The sequence below is a fragment of the Miscanthus floridulus genome, chromosome 1 (assembly GCF_019320115.1).
Source record: "Miscanthus floridulus cultivar M001 chromosome 1, ASM1932011v1, whole genome shotgun sequence".
NCBI classification, from domain to species: domain Eukaryota; kingdom Viridiplantae; phylum Streptophyta; class Magnoliopsida; order Poales; family Poaceae; genus Miscanthus; species Miscanthus floridulus.
This window is the reverse complement of record NC_089580.1, coordinates 75,816,037-75,837,770: the sequence shown is the minus strand read 5'-3', so window position 1 is coordinate 75,837,770 and position 21,734 is coordinate 75,816,037. Positions and strand designations below refer to the sequence as shown.

At 44.9% G+C, this 21,734-nt stretch overlaps 1 protein-coding gene and 1 long non-coding RNA gene across 3 annotated transcripts; one reads left to right on the top strand and one right to left on the bottom strand.

The window, feature by feature from the left end:
- Positions 1–746: 746 nt before the first annotated feature.
- Positions 747–3,482, bottom strand: LOC136487349 (uncharacterized). 2 transcript variants are annotated; one of them, XR_010767226.1, is made up of 11 exons: positions 3,344–3,482; positions 3,144–3,267; positions 2,857–3,073; positions 2,611–2,784; positions 2,319–2,531; positions 1,939–2,094; positions 1,673–1,798; positions 1,484–1,590; positions 1,343–1,418; positions 1,159–1,254; positions 747–1,057 (listed from the first exon to the last, which is right to left on the bottom strand). It is a non-coding gene; the product is annotated as an uncharacterized lncRNA (long non-coding RNA). The 2 variants fall into 2 exon arrangements; XR_010767225.1 differs by having other exon boundaries at positions 2,857–3,267.
- Positions 3,483–13,958: 10,476 nt separating this feature from the next.
- LOC136487340 (protein NRT1/ PTR FAMILY 5.2-like) lies at positions 13,959–19,355 on the top strand. Its single transcript, XM_066484503.1, has 3 exons — positions 13,959–14,187; positions 14,360–14,577; positions 17,733–19,355. The coding sequence occupies exons 1-3, from the start codon at positions 14,064–14,066 to the stop codon at positions 19,179–19,181; spliced, it is 1,791 nt and encodes a 596-aa protein (XP_066340600.1). The 5' UTR covers positions 13,959–14,063; the 3' UTR covers positions 19,182–19,355.
- Positions 19,356–21,734: the final 2,379 nt, after the last annotated feature.

Genomic DNA, 21,734 nt, shown 5'->3' with positions numbered 1-21,734 from the left:
GAAGGTACCAGCTCCAGTGAGTCATGCTTGCTTGGAACGGTAAGGAATGAATTTATTTATTCCATTATTCTTAGCCACTGCCCAAATTAGCTTGAGGGTAGTTTACAACAATGTTCCTATATTGTTCTCAGGTTGAGTTTTCCATCTTATTTTTGTAGCCAAGTCAGTTGTATCATGAATGTCGTTGTTAGGAAACTTGACAAACCGGTTATACTTGTTTAGGTTGCTTCTGAAATGAAGCTTGAGGAACTGTACCAGAAATCTGAAAGATGTGAACCCGCTGTAGAAAAGGCTACCGTGGAACTGGAGCATGGTATAGACTGTGGTCAAGCTCCAGACCAAAAGTGTGATCATGCCCCAGCAAAAGCTGCAAAGGCTTGAAGTACTTTGTTTGCCTTGAATGTATCACTGGAATTATACACAGCTTAGAAGTTGTGCTGGGAATATATTTTCTTATACAGCTGTGTTGCTTGCGATTGTGCACGTTTTGCATCTACTTACACCTCTTCCCATGGGGGCACATGTTTGTTGTAGAGGGTAGCCTTGTCTACCGCCGGAAATATTTGCAGGAATTGCTGAAGAAAATGTTTGACTAAGTATTTGCGCCTGAACACACATGAATTTAGTTCAGCACATCGTTTAGGTCTGAACACACATCGTTCTAGCCATCTGGACAAACTAAAGATCAAATATAACTTACTAAATAGACAGCACATTAGTTCTAAAACGGCCTAAAAGGGCTGGTCTGTTGTTTCTCTGGATGCTTGGCCCTTTGAACCCGTTTAGCGATAGATTCGCTACTAAATTCATCTGCGACAGTAGGAGGAGTATTGACAACTAATTTCATTGGCGGTCGTCCTCTTTTCCTATTTTGAGCTCCTGTTCCTTTTTCACATCCGGTTCCTTTCGTTCTTTTCCCTCCTTTCGTTCCTTTCCCTTCTTTCGTGCTGGCCTCAGGGTTTGGAGTTTTAGTCTCTATTATTTGAACATCGCTTGAATTTTCGGCCTGTTCATGTTGGCGTTGTTCATCCGGATTGTTTGCATAGTACTCTTCCTCCTAAGAATCATCAAGAAAAATGTTAGACCCAGCATATTTTGTACAGTCTGGTATAAGTTGATGCATCTGGATCATTTTTAATATGAATTAAAAGTTTAGACCGTGATAGGATTTTGGTACGATTGTTGTCGTCTCATGCTGTGATAAAAAAGGAGCAACCTCGTGCATATTCTCCGTTTAAATCCTTGCATTTGTGTCTATACAAGTGAAAATAGTACACTATCATATAACAATTATTGAATAAGTCTGTAGATATTTGGAATTAACAAGGATTGTAAGACTCACGTTTGTGAAATGAAAGGCCATTTTTTCTCCATCCCATGCCAGCATAAAAAATATTATGAACGCCCCGCATGAATGACTGCAACGAACATAAGAATTAGTAATTGAAGTAGAACATTAATGTAGAAAAGGGAAAAGGAGTACCCGTCTGTTTGTTGCGGTATGTTATGATAAGGAATTCGTTTCCAGGCGCGCAAGTTAACCAAGCCATCATTGCCCGAAGAATCAATACATTCTTATATGCTTTCCACCTAGTGGATGGTGAGATAAATGTTAAATTTGATCGAACTATAATTGTAATTGAATAGGTGGTACGTGTTACGTTGTACTTACCAACGCCTTCTCTTGGTTTTCATCTCGGGTTGAGGCTAAGGAGTTAAGTAGTTGGACCTCTTTCTTTATAAAATTTAGCACAAAGAGAGCCCAGTGGTTTTTGTTTATATGCATAGGCACAAAAACCTAAAAACAATAATTGCAATAGAGATTACCAAAAATACAGTAAACCGTCCTAATTGACAAAACTTTAAAAAATAAATACGGATATTATCCTGAATGCAAATGTCAAGTAAAAGTGTCCAAACAAAATTAGTATTACATACCAAATGCCTTCAAACACATTTGTCGGCAATTAACTTCTTAAATGTCAGGCGTTGGTCACCCGGACTATCTGTAGCTAACTTTCTGGCTTGGAAAGTTGTTATGAATGATGCCTCTTTAGTCTCCACGTTGCTGAAATCAACATAGGCATTTATGACCTGCAAAGAGTGGAGTTATTAGTACATAGTAGGTGTTTGCATGTTATTGTGGACAAAAAGGATCTGAAATCAGTTTACCAGGTTACCTCATCTACTATAAAGCCATCTGTGAAATTAGGGCATAGCTATTTGGCTGTAAGAACATGGTCACCTATTTGTACAACCTTAGCATGGTCGTAACTCATTACTACGAAGCATACGGCTTCTATGTCTATTGGACTCACTTTGTAATCATTGTCGACAATTGGCTTCCTTGGTGTGATGTGTGTAGAGGCGTCGCCTTGGTGTTGTGTAGAGGGGTTGTTCTGCTGCTGCGTGTTCTTTTCCATCTTAACTTTTGTTCCAGTATGTGCTTCAGCACTGATTCTCGCCAGTGCATGGGAGAAATGCAGTGGGCCACCTGGTGCTGACTTCTTGACTAGTATCTATGCTGATTCCTGTAGTTGATATTTTTTATTAAATTCCAAAATATCAAATCCAACATTAGACAAAGCAACTGAAGCCACATTTGCATACCCGAACTTGTGCAGATGTAGGCATAGATAACCGAACTTGCGAAGATGTAGGCATAGATAACCGAACTTACGAAGATGTAGCCATAGACGGCTGACCTTGTGCAGATGTTGGCGTAGATGGGTCAACAATACTTTGTAGTAGCTGAAGGATTTGTTGTTGTACCTGTTGTGTTTTCTATTTTTTTAGAAATTGTGTTAGACAATGAAGCACGGATGGGAACCGAAAATGAGTACTCACGCTGGTTACCTTGATATCCATTTTTATTTCTGCAGTATCGTCTTCTATCTTGCTCACCCTAGCTTCCAGTCTATTGTCCAGCCTTTTCTCCTTTCTAATCTTAGCTAACTCCTCGTTTTGTGATAATATTTTTCTATCATATTTGTGGTCTATATCCATAATTTTTTTCCATTGCTAGTGCAATGTCCGTTTGGCTGTCGTTCGCCCATTCTTCAAGGAATTGCTTCTACATAAATAGGAAAGAATGAATTAGGCACACAAACGAGGTTGTGCACATAAATAGGTGTCATACATACTTGTTCGTTGCTTAGACCCTCCTCACGTATTGGCGCTTGTTCTGACATTGATGTTTCTGTTTTTATATTTTTTTGACTTGGTGGTCTGCTGCAGGGTGGTCTGATCAGTAGTGCGCGTCATAAGCTGGAAACAATTAATAAGATAGTTAGGAAGTATGCATATGAACAACAGCATATTGATGGTATGTTTCGAAACTTACAGTTCCTCCATCTAGGCCGGCCTGATTAAAAGCATGCCATCGAAGACCAGCATTATCTTCAGTCCACCTCGCCATCAGTGGTGGTTGGATTATCTCGTAATTGATCCCGTACTTGGTGTACGCAATGACGCGCTCCCAGTACCAAAATTATGAACACAATGCAAAAAATACATAAGACCAAAAGTAAACAATGTTTATAGGTGGCACTGTTTAAAATAGCGGGCTATTGAAAATAGCGGCAATTTTTTTTTCCAGAAGCTATGCAGCTATAGCGACGCTATGCCAGATACCGTTTTTATAAAAAAAAACATGAAAAACACCAATAATTAATCAAAAAACATGGTAAATATGAAATTTGATGAACACAAATATATTTCTAAGGTTCTACAATTCTAGGTAACATTACCAAATACCAAATGATATTACAACATAATTCAAGAAAGTTTAACCGTCCAAAATACCAAATTAGTAGCAAATGATAATTAATAAGTAGAAAAATGTCATAGCGTTTAGCGGCGCTATAGCGGCAAATAGCGGCGCTATAGCGGCAAATAGTGGCGAAAGTCGTCATAGCGTTAAAAAGACCAATAGCTTAGCGGCAGGCTTCTCCCACCGCTATAGCGCGGCTATAGCGCCGCTATAGCCCGCTATTTTTTTCCATGATAGGTGGTTATAGCTTATAGAACTGACCTGCAGCAAAGTCAAATTGCCCTGTATGTTGGCTCGTTTCTTAACTATATAATTATTAGATGAGGTTAATAAATGGGTCAGAGTGAATTGGCCCCAATTAAATTTCGGAATGTCTGATACTTTTCTAACCACGGGTAGATAATTAGCTTTAACATAGGGCTTCACAGTTGGTGCTAGAATGACACCAATTATGAACAAGACAAATATTCTTTTGAAGTCATCATCCGGAGTGCCAGATTGCATCATTATTTGTTTCAACTTGCTTATCGTGAGAAGGTGGTCTGCATCTTCATACCTCTTCATCAATTCAATGTCCACTTTTTTGTCTTCATCTTTGACCTCCTCTTGGTTTACATGTTTAAAAACATCTATGCCTTCAATCTAGAGTCCCATTATGTCCCTGACATCCTCTAGATAAATTGAAACATTTTGACCACATATAAAGAAGCATTGGTTGCTGATTTTGAATCTGTTTGCAATTTTGTCAATCATTTGTCTTCTGAGACACGTCCCTGGCATACGAAGCAGCCCCCCAAATCTCATAGACTTAATAGCATCCTTGTGGTCGCTCGATAAGGCTTTTACAGCGTTTACAAAACTCACAGTTGAGTTTATTAAATGCATATATTTCTGCAGCAACCAGTTGGTCAATGATAAGTTGCTAACAATGCAAAGGCAACTTGCACAAAAATAGAAACCGGATATTGGATATGGAAATTACCTGTTTCTTGGTCCCTCCCTGCACTTTTTCAGTATGAACCATGGTACCACTGTCAACTGCATCAAATGATGTGAATAAGAAATGTTAATAATGAATGCTGCAGTTGCAATCTGGTTAGGTGCAAAAATAGGTTTTCACTAATTATAGAGTTTCACTGAGTCTGTTTTTATTTTCAGGGATAGCGGCAATGCAACAGCAGGCGAGGAATAGCAGTTCTACCACAGTGATAGCAGCAGGGCATAGGTAAATTTCCAGACTTTGTTAATCTTTTGTTAATCTTTTGACTTTATAGATTTCAGTTTGTAAAGATCAATTCTTTTGCAGATGGAATGACAGTGCAAGTAGGGATTGTTAACCTGCTACTGGAAACACATGGAGGGGCTCGCCGTCAAGGAGATGCAACATGCTATTTACCTATATTTCAGCATTTTGGTGCCCTTTTACTATATTCCTTTGCATATCTTGGTTCTTGTTTATTTGTCTTAAATTTATTCCACCATTTAGAGTTCGCTGCAATGTTTGTGCCTGGAAAAAGGAATGCTAATCCTTCTAACTATCATAGCGCGGGCGTCCCAGATATCAATGGCGATGCACTGCACGCGAGCCTGGGGCTGCCTCCCGCGCTCGCCGTCGACACAGCGCGTGTCGGGAAGCTCCAGATCACGGTAAGATAAGATGTCGCCACCCTCCCGCTTGTAACTCTCTGTATATCAGCTGCCTTGTTGTTTCTCTCTCGGGGGTCGGGGCTTATGGGCCGCATTGGTGGCAGATGCTTGGCCACGCTGCAGTCAAGTTGCCAACGTTTGATATGTTTCGGTGAATTTTGTTTCCCCCCTACTCTAGTTGTACTTCGTGGGCAGTAGAGTGCGGTAATTGCGTTGAACTTGGGATTCTGACTGTCAATCGCGATAGATTGTCTTCTCAGCTAAGCAAATTAGAGTTGTACAGTCACGGTTGTGGTAACACGATGGTTCCATGAAGTTATTCTTTGTATTAGCTCCGCATTCATGTTACATTTGCTGCACTTGTGTTAATTTTTTTATCTGTTTTCAGAATTATGGCATTTACGGCCGTAAAGGACGGGTTTGGTGCTTTTCTAGTTTGGATGTTTTACAATTATAGTGGCCTGGGGGTCATCTCGGCTAGATTTTGACACTTGGCGTTCAATTTGCAGTGAATCCTGAGTTGCAGTTAACAACAGCCTCACAGTGTGGATAATAACCTTACTTTTGTTAGTTTTGGTAACTGAATTCTTTTGTTTACCACTGCAGTTACCATCTGTATCAAATGTGCAATTAGAGCCAATTGAGGTCAACATTGACAAGCTTGATCTCGTGCTTGTAGAGAAGGACGATTCTAAAAATCTTTCCAGCCCTAGCAGGTGAATTTCATTTATTTATGTCATGATTTACAGCTATCGTGTGAGCAGTCCGTAATTGTACTTCTTTCTGTTATCTTTTTAGCACTGCATCATCTCCATCATCAGCAACTAAGAGCAGCGGATATGGTTATGCTGATAGGTATGTTTCCTTGCGCACGATGTTTAGCGCACACACTTTCCACATGTTTATGCATTCATTACCAATGTTCCTATCTATGATGCTTGACCATTCTGTTCAGTACTTCAATTTCTATTTGCAAAAATTCAAACTTAATTATTTTTCGGACAGGCTTACTGGCCTTTCTTCGATTCATGACTGGGTATCTGTGTGCCTAAACAGGGGAGACGTAGATCCAAAAGCTAAGCAGGTTTATTTAGATCCAAAAGCTCAGCAGAACCAAAAGCTCAGCAGGTTTATGTATAGGCCATAGGTGATTTCTGTGAAGGTCTCTGCGAAGGTCTTCTGAAAAAAATCAGGAACTTTGTTGTATATGGTAGATATATGCTGTATCAACAAATAAGGAATGTCTATTTAGATTTGAATGATTTCATATGTAGCACAATAGTGATTGGTTGGAAAATAACAGGGCAAACTTGGAAGTGGGCGCCGATCTATCCTAGTGCCCGAACAAACACAAATTCATACATCTAATTACTGGAATAGGGATGCATCACCTACTTGTAACCTTTGACTCATTTTGAACCCAGTTGCCGATTGGAGTACAGAGCTGGCCTCCATCTGCCGTCGTATCCATGGTGCCGATTCCAGACGATGGACTCAGCTGGCCTCTGTATTTTGCCGTAGCCATTGCCAGAAAACGAGAAAGTAGAGATGAGAAAGTAGAGAGAGGATGCGGTTCGTGATCTGTTGAGGCAGGGTTGCTACGATCCTATCATTATGGAGGCGCCACAATCTCCACAAGGATAGTTTCCAAATGAAGAGGCTGCCTCCGCCTAAGCCGTGCGGCCCATGTAAGCCCGCAAGGGGAGACAGGATGCCCAAGCTGAGCGGCCCATGGGTGGCGTGCATGTGTGAGAGGCACCGCCACTGGCATGAGATCCCGCCGCCCCAGCTGTTCGCTGGCATGAGAGCGTCCTTTGCTGCTAAATTATGTACAGCGCCGATTTTTGCTTGAAACCATCCGTGACATCACTGGAATAGTTGATACTAAAATTGTATTTGTATCTTACTTTCATTTCAGAACGAGCGACGGTCTTGGTAATCTGCACTTTAAAACCGTATGGAATGGCTGGTGGAAAAATCTCCAGTTGTTTTATTTTTCTTGCCGTGAGACCGTTAATGGACTACCTTTTGCAAAGCCTCCTCATTTGTGCTTATAGATGGAGGATGAAGATCCTAATTAACTCTTATCTTGACTAAAAGTGATTTGGCCAATGTGCCGGGCACAAGGCACTAATACTACGCGCTAGATAATGAATATGTGGTCAGTTCCTAATAAATCATACTGACCTAATAGCTCAATTGGATAGAGCGTCGTACTAAGGTCGCAGGCTCGAGATCTGCATGGGTCAAATTATTTTTAAATTTTTATTCTATTCCCTTTATTTTCCAGAAAGATTTTCTTTTCAATTTCAATACCTTTTTCAACTTGGCCAATCACATGTTCTCCTTTATTTTCCAGATAGATCATCAATTCCTTTTTCAACTTGGCCAATCACATGATTTGTGGATATTTTTTTCGATTTGATATGGCATTAATCAACAAGCAAAAATAAATTAAGATGCCTGTTACATTCCACGTATTGACTGAGCAGACTCGTTACGCTAACACGATAAGAACTCAATCGACACTCTCATGTTCGTCTTAGTGGAGTCATAGGCCTAATGTGGAAGGAAGTGAATCAATCTCTCTCGTGTCTCGCCAGAGTGAATCACTAGCCTTGACATGATAGGAACTAAGCCGCCACTCTCATGTGTCGTCCGAGTGGACAATAGGCTAGCACGTGGCGAGGGCAGGCCGGTGGCGGCGGCGCCGCGCGATGGCGAGGTCGAGGGCGAGGCTAAGGCCGAGGGCAGGGAAGCCTCGCGTCCACGGAACTGCTCGCGTCCTTCGGCTACGCGTGGGCGAGGCGTGCGGGTTCGGGTGCACGTGGGGGAGGGGAGCTGGGGGAGGGGAGCTGCAATTACCCTATTAACCTTCCACTTATAAAATTAATTAGCGCTAATTAATTACTTAGGAACTAAGATGAACCAAGAAGTACCCCCAACCACTGTAAAAGAGCTCTTCTTTTTTATACTCTTTTGCGTAGAAAAAATTGAGACTCTTCCGTAGCAACGCACGGGCATCTGCTAGTGCATCTATAAAGAGTGAGAAATTTGGTGAAAAATACATACAAATCACCGTGTGGGTAAATAGTATGGGCCTATGGGGTGGAATCTTTCTTGCCTGCCACCTGTGTCTAATTTCTGGCTCCGCTACTGCTTTTGTGGCGTCGTGGGCAACATCATGAAGCTAGAGATCTAATCAATATTCAAAGATCAAGTACGCTCCTTTCAGGTACTATGAAACCCCAACTGATTAGCATGCTCCAAATACCTGACTTTGATGATTCAATACGTTTGCTTACAAATAATCATCTGGGCATGTGTTGATGACCGACAATTCATCACGGGGCTACTGAAAGGTCCTAATGGCTAGAGGGAGTAAATAGCCTATTAAAAATTTCTACAACAACACTTAGCAAATCGGTTAGACAATTATAAGGCGAAGCAAGTGTTGCGCTAGCCTAATAAAATTACAAGCCACCTACCACAATTCTAGTTTATATAGTTTTTATCCACACAATGGCTATGTCACTACACTAAGTTAGTGTGCTCTCAAAGGCTAACTAAAGAGTCACACTAACCAAACTAACAAGCTCTCACGACTAGCTACACTAAAGGGCTTGACAACTAGTTTGTGGTAATGTAAAGAGAAGAGCAAGATAGTTATACCGCCGAATCGAGGAATGAACCAATCAATCACAAGAATGAATACCAATGAAGACCAATCACCTCGGGATCAAATGATGACACAATGATTTTTTATCGAGGTTCACTTGCTTGCCGTCAAGTAGTCCTCGTTGTGACCATTCACTCACTTGGAGGTTCACGCGTTAATTGGTATCACACGCCAAACCCTCAATAAGGTGCCGCACAACCAACATAAGATGAGAATTACGTAAGCCATGAGCAATTTACTAGAGTACCTTTTGGCTCTCTATCGGGGAAAGGTTAAGAACCCCTCGTAATCACCACGATCGGAACCGAAGACAATCACCAATCTCTGCTCGACGATCCTCGCTGCTCCAAGACGTCCTCAAGGATGCAGCCGAGTAATCTTTCGAAGACAAGGATCAATTAGTGCTTGTAGCCAAGTGGTTGAATACTTGTAAATTTAGTCTACTATCCTTGAATTTGAGCCCCCGAGTGTAATCCGAGTGAAGCCGAGTAGGTAGAGATAATGGCTGAGCCCTCGAGCTTAGTGGTGTGGCATCCGAGTAGATGTAGTGAGAGTATGTACGTATGTATAATTTAAATCTCTTAATAGCTTGTCGTCATCTTGCATGTTGTTGTAGGCCGTGCGTCTTGCTTGTAGCTGGTCGGCCGAAGTCTGAGAGCCAGAGTCTGAAAGCCGGCATCCTATGCCAAGTAGTATGAAGTCGAATCATTGAAGGCCCAGCGGTTCTTGGGCTGTTGGTCCGCCTTGAATACGTACAGCAACACGTATGTGTCGTTGTGTTGATGTACGTGTAAGTTGCCAATGAGTCAATGACTAGCTTGCTTGCATCATCAGGCACGCATGGTGTTGTAGATGTTTCGTAAACCCGAGTACATATGCCCAGCGACGTTATTACCGAGCAAGGAAGCCTGGGGAGGCGCGTAGCTCACCCGGTCACATGGTCCAGATCTCATCCCCTGTAAGATAAATATATAAATTTTTGTAGTTATTGATGTTAAGATATCAAGTTGGAAGTAGGTCCTATGCATGTAAAACAATAGGTTAGGAGCAAATTCCGGTATTATGAAATACATGTAAAAAATTTCACCTCTTGCTAGGCTGTGTAAATTCCCCGAGTAGTTAACCCCGTATTTATAAGCATTTGTATCTCCGGCATATGGTTGTGAGGTTCATCATCCTGTTCGCTTGTTGGTTTCAGCTAGGCTTATTCAACCAGTCAACAGTGTTTTTCTCTCACAACAAACCAGCACCTGCCAACCTAAACCAGCCCAAAAACCAACCAGCGAACACGCCGCATGACCGTGACCATGTGAGCCATGCGAGTAAATAGTGCTTTACAAATGTGAGTTCATACTACTAAGTATTTGTACAACCATCAAGAGAAGACTAGAGTAGTCGGCGCTCCACGAAAAAAGAGAATATGTGTGGAGCGCATATCGTCCCGACTACTAGCGTGGAACTGTGTGAGTAGTCAGTAACACAATTTTATAGTATGGTATAGCCGCGGAGGCACATGTATAATATCTAGAGATATATAAATATTAAAAAATATTTATAAAAATATTAAAGCATAGCTTAGCTGGATCATGGTCGAGTAGAGGAGTTGGGCTCGATGGCTAGATGCAGTCGGACTGCTCGTCTCTGGCTTGATGCAGTCGAATAATAGTCGGATAGTTTGATGCAGTCGGATAGCTTGCTTCCGGCTTGCTTGATGCAGTCGGACGGGTGCACGAAGTTGTACTCAGACGAGTGCGCGGAGTCACGTTGCAAGTCGAAGCAGGATTCCGCAATTAGCTTGCATGTCTTGGTTGCTCGTTTCGAGTCCCTTGCTTGGTTGCTCGTTCAGTCTGGACGTCACGATTCGCGTGTACAGCAAATTGATCTTGAGAAGACAAACAGCAGACGAGTTGGAAATTGGAGCCGCACGGTGATGATCTCAGTTCGAGACATGTGCAGCAGCATGAATTTTCCATCGCCACCAACGGCAGTACGACCGATTCTCCTCGGCTCCGCAACAGGTAGCTTTCTGTTGGCCTGAGCGTCGGTTCCGTCTTTGAATCGCCGAGATAATCCAACTTCTGATCCAATCTGGACTTGGCTCCGCTTTGGTCTTGACGCCAGCAGAGACACCGACTAGCCGATTATCCACCATGGAACAGAAAACTCCGAGTCGTAGGATCCCAGCGAGAACAAGATGTTGATTTTCAGGTTCGCCGAGCTCTCAATCGCAATTACGCTGAAAGCCCCTGTCTAGCGCATTAGCTGTTAGTGTTTGATGACCGATAACTCGTCACGGGGTTACCCAGGACCATGGTTGGTAGGCTTCGACATATGCAGAACTCGACGGTGAACGCAGAGACAACAATTTATACTAGTTTGGTCCGCCGGAATAGCATCTTACTTCTGGTCTAGGTGAAAAAGTATATTGCGCCCTGTGCTTAGGGTTTAGACTGTGGGCTATGTTCCTCTTGGGTACCGATCTAGGAAGCTCTGCCCTCCTTTATATAGCTCAAGAGGCAAGTCTCCTGGTTACAATGTAAGGGCCTGTTCGGCTGGTATTAAAGCCGACTGATGCTGTTTTTTAGAGAAAAGTAGTGTAGATTCTAGCTGATAAGTCGGCTAATAAGTTCAAACGAACAGACCCTAAGAGTCATGTTAGAATTACAGCATAACAATGTTACTAGGATTACCTATGAGAAATTCCTGATAGAACTTGATCTTCCCCTTTCTTGCGGACCCCCCTGAAGCCGTTGCCGTTGATGCACCGTGCCGGCGCCACTTTGCTAGAGAATCTGTCGTCGGCGTCGAAATCATCATGGTTGTCGAGGTCCATGCTCAACACCAGGTGGGCTGGGGATGATAGTAGCAGGAGACAGAGCCAGTAGGCGAGAAGGCTGTGGGAGCCTCATGCGAAATCTACCATGGCTAGCTCCCGGTTTCAATTTCGGAAAATAGTGAAAGATTTTTTTCCTCGTTCTTTTAAAAAAATATAGTTTAGAGACCACTTGACACTTGTATGGTTAAGTAACCCGAGTGCAGCGGTTCACGAGAACGACGATGACCATGCACTCGCGGTAGTTATGGAATTTTGCTTCCAGCTTCTAGCGAAGCTCGCGGGAAGTTTCTCTGGATACAAAGGAGTGTTTGCTAAGGTTTAAGGTTTAAGGTGTCATATCGGATGTTATATGAGGGTGTCACATTGAGTGTTCAGATAGTAATAATAAAACAAATTATAGAAGCCCTCAACAATTCACGAGACGAATTTATTATGCCTAACTAATCCACCATTAGCACATATTTACTATAGCACCACGTTGTCAAATCATGGACTAATTAGGCTTAAAATTTGTCTCGTAAATTAATCTCCATTGTGCATTTAGTTTCGTAATTATTCTATATTTAATACTCCATGCATGTGTTAAACATCCGATGTAACAGAGACTAAAGTTTAGGAGGGAAAACAAAGCCCTAAGGCAAGAAGATGTTGTCCTGATTCTTTGTATCGGTCATATCACTACCTTTTTGACGTTGTCTTTAGACATCTTTTTAGTAGATCTTATCGCTTTCTGTTCCAGCGAATTCGAAAAAAGTGTGTTCACGCCGATTTAGGTCACATAGCAACAAGGGCCACGCCATACAAGACACACGTCCAAGCATGCAATGGAGAGAGAGATCAAAATAGTGAGGCCGACCGTCCAAATTTGACGCCCGTTCTTGCCCAAAAAGCCCACAAACACCTCTCGAAAAGACCCATCGAGGAGGAGCACAACATGGTACCACTAGAATCTACAAGGTCACCTAAAACGCCAATGAATCTCATCGAGAAAAGCCCTGATAGAAGAGCTAAAGGTAATAGAAAGTAGTAGTAGGTTGATTTTTGATCGGCCGTGGTTATTATTTGATATATGGATATAGAGGGTTGTGTCTTTATCTCAATAGAAAATCTTATCAAGATATAATCTGCAAGTTTTTCACAAGATCAGAGGAGCTTCCATCTAATTTAAGTTGAATTAGACTTGGACAGCCAAAATCGGCTCATGTCGATTTCTAAAATAGCTACGTCAATAGCCAGTCAAAACCGGTCGGTCTTCAGCTGCATGTGCAACGGGGCAATCCAAACCGGCAAGGCCGGTTTTTTTACTTGTTTTGCTCAATTTTATACATATTAATCCAAAGTTGATTTTTTTTATTTGATTCTCAAATATGAATGCAACTTCTCTGGACTCTTTTTGTCAACAGAGTGATCAATAAGATTGGCTTGTGAAGTCGGGGGTGTTCGGCTGGTATGGTTGTGGAGGAATTTGGATGGTTTGGAGGAATTTGTGAGAAAAAAATTCTGTTTCGGATAAAAAAAAAGTGGATCAAGCCAAATTTAAGGCACGTGAACGGGGCCGTTGTGAATGCTGGTCGGTGAAAAACTACTTCTGTTCGTATGTTTGGTAATCCGATAGCCCCGCGCGCGCATCCACCGAACTGCATCCATCGGCGAGCGATCATAGATATTCGAATCCCCCGTTGCCTTTCCCAGTTCCTGCTGGTGTGTTTTCGCACTTGAGATGATGGGTGGGTGCATTGGCACAAACACGGTGTGCCCCTGCACTGCTGGCCTGCTGCACGTCATCACTCGACTACCGTACGTTGTCCGGGCACGCTTCTACGTGCTCGCTGCTCATCGTCGTCGTCGTTGTGTAGGGAGGGCGTCGTGGTAAATGCCGGTGCAGAATCGCATAGCACAGTAAATGCCTTCAATGCAAACATACAGGGGGGAGCAGAGCGGTAGGAGGGCACGCGTAGCTACACAATTTAATGCACGCATCAGTACTCCCTCCAGCTGCTCAGCCAGAGCCCAGAGAACGGCACAGCACTACACTTGAGCAGCGAGTGCAGCAGCAGGACCGAGCTCGCTCTAGTCTAGGCTCTCCTCGCCAGTCGCCTCTGGCCTTGAGCCAGCTCCTGCGTGCGGCCATGGAGAACGGCGAGGGAGGGGGAGGAGGAGGGGAGTACACCAAGGACGGCTCCGTCGACCTCCGCGGCAACCCCGTCCTCCGCTCCAAGCGCGGTGGCTGGACCGCCTGCACCTTCATCGTCGGTACGTACTTGTACTGTACATTTTTCGTCGTCAGAGAGATTCAGAGTCAGCTAGCGGCGCTCTCTCGTTTCTCCGGCCGGCCGGCCGGCCGGCGGCAATGTTTCGCCGCCGGGATTTGCTTCGCGTGCCCATGGGCCATGGATCTATGACTATGCTACGCATGCATATGCAGTGTACGAGCTGTTCGAGCGAATGGCGTACTACGGCGTGGCGGCGAACCTGGTGGTGTACCTGACGGAGCGGCTGCACCAGGGCACCGTCCAGGCCGCCAATAACGTCACCAACTGGTCGGGCACCGTCTTCCTCACGCCGCTCCTCGGGGCCTTCCTCGCCGACGCCTACCTTGGCCGCTACTGGACCTTCGTCGCCGGCTCCGCCGTCTACCTACTGGTATGCACGTCATCGCTAGTAATTAGTAATTACCCCTCCTGAGTCCTCACTAACTAGTTATTACGTTCATTAATCTGTATGCCATTACAGTGCGTTTAAAAAATAAACCGTTCGCAAGTTAATTCTTGGATTCTTTATTTCTAGCCGTTGGATTTTTTTTTTTTTGGTGTCCCATGTTTTTGTGTATCCTAGAAAAACAGTGATGGGAATGAACCTCCTGTTAAATTTGGAAAAAAAATGCCCTGCAATAAATGAGTCTTTTATTGTCATGCTTGCGCAATAATTACATCTTGAATGCTTGTTAGTACTTTGTTAGGACAAATCCATTCCATCCAGCTGATGAGCAACTACTCTCTGTGAGCAACATTGTAAGCTACAGGTTCAGAAGGCAGAGCATCAGATGCCTTCCATTTTTCTAAAAAAAGCGCATCAGATGCTTTTGTTCTACTAACATTAGTAGAAAGGAACTTATTTGAGGTTTACGATGATGGGACTGTTCGGTTGGCTTCATGACTACTTTTGGAAGTACTAAGGTCTTGTTCGCTTCGCTGAAATTTATCTTATACTGCTGTTTATACTGATTTGTTGTGATAACAAAATACTATTTATTCGCCGAAAAGTACTGCTGAAGTATGTCAAATACTTCCATGGTCCAAGAAAAACATTTAATGTTTAAGTTGTGTCCTAAGTCAAACTACCAAATTTACAACCAAATTTACATAGAAAATGGTTAACATTTATGACGCCAGTACATATACTCGCTCCGTCCTAAGATACATGGGCCTTGTTTAGATTCCAAGTTTTTTCACTTTCTCTCCATCACATCAAATCTTTGGACACATGCATAGAGTATTAAATGTAGATAAAAAATAACTAATTACATAGTTTGATTGTAAATTACGAGACGAATCTTTTGAGCCTAGTTAGACCATGATTGGACAATAATTGTCAAATATAAACGAAAGTGCTACAGTATCGAATACTGATTCCTAACACTCATCTAAACAAGGCCATGATGTTTTTTTACTTCTTAGATGTCATGTTTGACTGTTCATCTTTGTCGGGGTTATGATAACCCAGGTATCTCAAGACACCAATTAGTTAGCCGCTCGGACGGCCCACAGTACATGAGCCGGTATAAGCCCGAACGACCGAGACCCAACTAAGCTATGTGGACCTAGGCCAAGCACTAAGGCAAGGGTTGGCCATGACCTCTTCTCTCTGCCTTCACCGCACGTCGTGCAACGCCACACGACCTCTCCTTTGTCCCAACCGCCTAGAGGAACGGGGAGAGATCGGGCTCCGCTAGGAGCACCTGCTCTGATAAGAGTAGGCACGCCGCACTAATCCCGCAAGGACCGAGGGGACAACAGTCCCCTCTGTCCGGTCAGACGCCACCCCTGCGCCACGCAGCGAAGACAAGACAACACCACCAAGCAGTGGCGGCTAGTACGGTGACCCAACGTCCAAATACGGCCCGACGAGATGGGTGTACGACCTCATCCACTACGGGATGGGGTTTACGACGGTGGCCTTGACTTTTAAGGCCATCCAAGCCAATGAAGGACACGACCCCGGAGCTTGAGATCGTGGCCACAAGCTCCGCAAGCAGCAAGGCGACCAATGACCTAGGGACAGCTACCAACTCCCGTATGACGCTCCCGGATGATCAGGAGGTGATGACGAAGGCCACGGCAAGACCACGTCGCACAAGAGAGTTGGCGAATCACCGCCATGCCTACAGTGCCACCACAACCGGCACAGTAGCACCATGCCGCCCCATGCCGCTACGTGGGCGCAAGACAATGACGACAACCACGTCCGGACGTGCGCTACACCAAGACAAGATGGTGTTCCTTGCAAGCAAGTTAGCTTGGTTCCCTCCCTCAGGGTCACGACCCCTCGGTCGGGAGAACCTCCTTCTTTGTATGTGACCCGGCCCCGGACTCTATATAAGGGCACCCATCGAAGGCATCGGACTCTCGAAACCTTCATTCGGGCAGTCCATCTTCTAACTCTAGCTCTACTCTCCTACCTCTTCCACCATTCTTGCACCCCATATTGTAAGAACTTCAGAGCATTCAAGCAAGAAACGCGCACTCGATCTTCTCTGAAACTGGACCTAGGGCTCCGCCCTGAACCCGTATAATTTCTCGTGTCTTTTGGATGCTATCATCGTCTTCCTGAAGCAGCGTGACAATCGTATAAATTTACTAGTCGGTCGACAAAACACCGACAATCTTATTCAAATTTTTGTATATATAAATATTATTTATTTTGTTATGACTTATCTTATCATTAGAGACACTTTAATAATGACTTATTTACTTTATCATTTGTAAAAAAACTGAATAAGACAAATGATCAAACATTATCGTTCTGTTCGCTTGGCTTATAAGCCGTACTTTTTCAACCAACGAACAATATTTTTCTTTCACAACAAATCAGTCAACAGTATTTTCAGCCATAGCTTATCAGTCAAGCGAACAGGGCATATATATATATATATATATATATATATATATATATATATATATATATATATATATATATATATATATATATATATATATATATATATATATATATAAAAGTGAAAAGCGTCATCGGGACAGAGGGAGTATTTCATCTAATGATAATTATTCGATAATATGATTATTAGTAGTCTTTTGTATTAAATTGGTTAAATTTTAGACAAATTAACTTAGAACAAAATTGGGATGAAGGTAGCATGACTCAATAGAAGCTTATCAGTTTATATTAACAGTAAATATGATATCTCTGTAGAAAACTTCATACAAACATACAGATTTCAGAGAGCTACTTTTTTTTTTCTGGAGGATCATTCAGAGAGCTACTGTATTATAGCTGTAGTTGTTGCGGGCGCAACTTGGGCCTAAATAGTTAGAATCACAAAAGCAATAGCCCAAGTAAGCCTTTTGGTAAGGCCTACCGAGACTTGACCCAACCTACGCGTAACCCAAGCCCATTACATAGAATCTGGGCCGCAACGCTACCCGTTCGGCGTTTTTGATCCGCTTTAGCTGTCACTATCATTATTGTTGGGCTATTGGAGGGCCATTTGCAAAATGGGCTGACCACGAAAACGCAGCATAGGTTCTATGGCGTCTGAATTGTTGCCGAATCAAACGCAGGGAATGCTGCTGCTGACGCTGGCGGTCTCCGTGCCGGCACTGAAGCCGCCGCCCTGCGACCCCGGCGCCACCTGCCCACGCGCATCCGCGCTGCAGCTGGGCGTCTACTTCGGCGGGCTGTACACCATCGCGCTGGGACACGGTGGCACGAAGCCCAACATCTCCACCATCGGCGCCGACCAGTTCGACGACTTCCACCCGGCTGAGCGGCTGCGGAAGCTGTCCTTCTTCAACTGGTGGATGTTCACCGTCTTCACGGGCATCCTCTTCTCCACCACCGTGCTCGTCTACCTCCAGGACAGCGTGAGCTGGTCGTGGGGGTACGGCGTGCCCACGCTGGCGCTCGCGGCCTCGGTCGCCGTCTTCCTCGCCGGCACGCCGCTGTACCGGCACAAGCTACCGCAGGGCAGCCCGATCACGAAAATGGGCAAGGTGGTCTGCGCGGCCGTGTGGAAGTGCCGCGTTGCGGTTCCTGGGGACCTGACCGAGCTGCACGAACTGGAGCCCGAGCACTACACCAGCAAGAAGAGGTTTCACGTGAACCCAACGAGCTCCATGGGGTTCCTGAACAAAGCGGCTGTCAAGGTGGAGGAGGAGGACGCCTCCCCCTCCGGATGGACGCCGCTGTGCACGGTGACTGAGGTGGAGGAGACGAAGCAGATCGCGAAGCTGGTGCCGCTGCTGGCCACCATGTTCGTGCCGTGCGCGCTGATGGCGCAGGTGGGCACGCTCTTCGTGAAGCAGGGCGTGACGCTGGACCGCCGCGTCGGGCGCGGCACGGGCACGTTCCGGGTTCCCCCCGCTAGCCTCGGCGCCGTCGTCACGCTGACGATGCTCGTCTGCGTGGCGGTCTACGACCGCGCCCTCGTCCCCGCCGTCCGGAGGCGCACCAAGAACCCGCGCGGGATCACGCTGCTGCAGCGCATCGGCGCCGGGCTGGTCCTCCAGGTGGTGACGATGGCGACCACGGCGGCGGTGGAGAGCCGGAGGCTGAGCTTCGCGAGGAGCCACGGCGCCACGGCCGGCGGCGAGCCGCTGCCGCTCACCATCCTCGTCCTGCTCCCGCAGTTCGTGCTGATGGGCGCCGCCGACGCGTTCCTGGTGGTGGGGCAGATCGAGTTCTTCTACGACCAGGCCCCCGAGAGCATGAAGAGCCTCGGCACGGCCATGTCCCTGACGGCGTACGGCGTCGGCAGCTTGCTGAGCAGCGCCGTCCTGTCGGCCGTGGCGCGGGTGACGGCCGCCGGGAGGGGCACGCCATGGGTGACCGACGACCTCAACGCGTCGCGCCTCGACCTCTACTACGCGTTCCTCGCCGCGCTGGCCGCCGCGAACCTGGCCGCGTTCGTGGCGCTGAGCTGCAGGTACTCGTACAGGGCGGAGTCCACGGAGGCCATCGGCGTCACGGCCAGAGTGCACTCGGAGCCGGTGCCGGCGGTGGCGCCATGACGAGAGCTTCCATGCGCCGTTTCTCGATCGGCTCGTGTTTGATTATTACGCATAACGGACTGTAATTTAGACGAACGTAGTACGTACGTGATTGTGAAGGATCAACTGAAGTCACCATTGAAAAGTATTTTGTGACGATCGTTTGTAGCTTTCGCGAATCGGCGTGCCAATGCAAGGCCCTCTAGATCTATTCTTATCTTATCCAATTATTGTGACATCGAGGGCTAGGCATGCATCTACTACTACTTGATTGCTGCTCGTTTTTTTCCCCCAAACAGGTTGCGCAATTCGCATGCCGTTGCATGTTGCTTTGGCAGCATCGTATCGTATGGTACTGTCGTCGACCGGTGGGGCCGGCCGCGAATATTGATGATCTCCTCTTGGCGCCTTCCTAGTTCCCATGCGCGCCGCGCCAAATGTGGGGTCTACTAGGAGCAGTACTTTGACTACCGGTGGGGGGTCACTCTCTGCGTTTGACTTGTGGCAGCTAGGAGAGTTGAAAACTGCACGTGACAGTACCGTGCAAAGTGCCAATCTATACCCAGCAAGTCGCCGGTGGACTTGGGAGCAATTCATGGCATCAGCGCTTCCACGTTCCACACGGTGGGCTTTTCCGATCCTGCCGGCCTAGCTAGAAGACGACTGGTTGATCGATGCATCCATCTAGAAATGGAATCAGTTTGGGAAATTCCAAACCACATCGGTACGGTGTGTCAATCTGATTAGCTGATCGCATAGTTATTAGTTACCGCGATCGAGAGGCCAATTGTTACTAGCTAGTGTCGTCAAGTATCCGCTGTACTTTTCGTCCTTTCCCTTGTGTTACTGCCGCTGTCATATCACTGACGACTTAGGCTCTCCCTAATCTCTGCCGGTAAAAGCGAGTGATAATAACTTTTTTTTTTTTGAGAGGGGAGTGATAATAACTTTGTACCGAGCTAAAATTCAACGCTAGCTGCCGTGTTAACGCATACTCCCTCCATTTTTTTAAGTGTCACGCTTGGTTTGTTCTAAGTCAAACATTGCAAACTTTGACCAACCGTTCTTAAAAATCCCTATAGTTTCACAATATATGAATTATATATCATGAGAGTTTTTCTCATAATAAATCTAAAAATATAAATCATATTACATGAAACTATATAAATTTTTTAAAATCAGTGGTCAAAGATACACATATTCGACTTAGGACAAACCAAATGTGAACTTTAAAAAAACGGAGGGAGTATAAGAACACATAGCTCATACTTAGTTTTAGGTCTGCTTATAAAATTCTCCGTGTTACTTGAGCAATCAATCTTCTTATTATAATTACATTATTGTCCGGTACACTCCTATCCTATGTATATGCATTCAGTTGATAGCTCCGCTGGAAACTTCTCGTGGTGGGACATGTCCACTCGAATTCGAGTCTTTATCTCAACACATGGGTGTGGCAATATTTACAACTATTTATTCTTTTAATGAATGGATAGTCATGTATATAGTGATCGAGATAGATATATGTGGTGATTTTATCTATCTCAAAATGTATCTACCTAACCCATCGAGGTGCCCCATACCTAGATTACCAGAATATGTATGTGTGTCTACGGGGATAAGTGGAATACATGTATATAACCTTTTTGTGTTCGTGTTTTGAAAAAGAAAAAGGAAATTAAAGGAATTCATGTCAAAGGTTACTGTCACGAATCAAGTCGGAAGACCACTTCTTTTTGACTAATAATTTAGCTAGGCCGCTTACGTATATGCTATGCTCCATCCGATCCAGTTCCGCGTTCTCACTGCTAGCTGCTGGTGTGCCTGTTGCTGTTCCCTCCCGGGCGTCATACAAGATTAAGTACGTAGTATTGACTATGGATACAAGGACTAGAAGCATGCTTTCATCATCGTTAGCTCAATCAAGTAACAGCCGAACCCCGGTTTCTGTGACGTGGTGGATGAGGACCGGAGCGAGCGAGAGTGGTCGATGCATGAAACCACCCGCGACGGCGACAGTTGAAAAATCACAAGTGTGTTGTTTTTTTATTGGCTGATTTGGACTTGGTACGTGTGGCAGGGACATGCATGCATCGACTTTGGTTATATACTGAAATCACGCTCTGATTCCGGCAGTGGTACCGGTAGAGCTACCACGTAGGAGTGTGCCACTTGATGTAATACTGTTGGCCAAGCCAGATTATTTATTAGAACCGAGACCGAGACCCTGGAGTCCGGGCCCACGAGGTGTAGACTTGGTCAATGCATCAAACCAGCTGCATCCAACGCATGAATAAGTCACACTAGTACATTACGCGCGTCATCGCACGCGCCGACAAATCATCTAGTTAAGGCGCAGCTATCCATTTGTCACTAAGCTACGATAACGGTTCAAACACTTTTTTTACACACGATAGTTTCTAACACCGAGCTGACAAAAGTTTGTTGAGGATGTAAATTAGAATTTATATTTGGAAATTGCACAATCATTTCACGCTATTTCATTTAAGTGGAAATGACATACGCATCGACAAACTCATAACTACAAGATCCAAATAGACGAGAACCTAGAAC

Bases quoted from the DNA above. Each gene is read 5' to 3' on its own strand.
- LOC136487340 (XM_066484503.1), top strand. From the start codon at position 14,064: ATGGAGAACGGCGAGGGAGGGGGAGGAGGAGGGGAGTACACCAAGGAC. The intron at 14,188-14,359 runs GTACGTACTTGT...ATGCATATGCAG, and splicing joins CGCCTGCACCTTCATCGTCG to TGTACGAGCTGTTCGAGCGA. The intron at 14,578-17,732 runs GTATGCACGTCA...AATCAAACGCAG, and splicing joins GCTCCGCCGTCTACCTACTG to GGAATGCTGCTGCTGACGCT.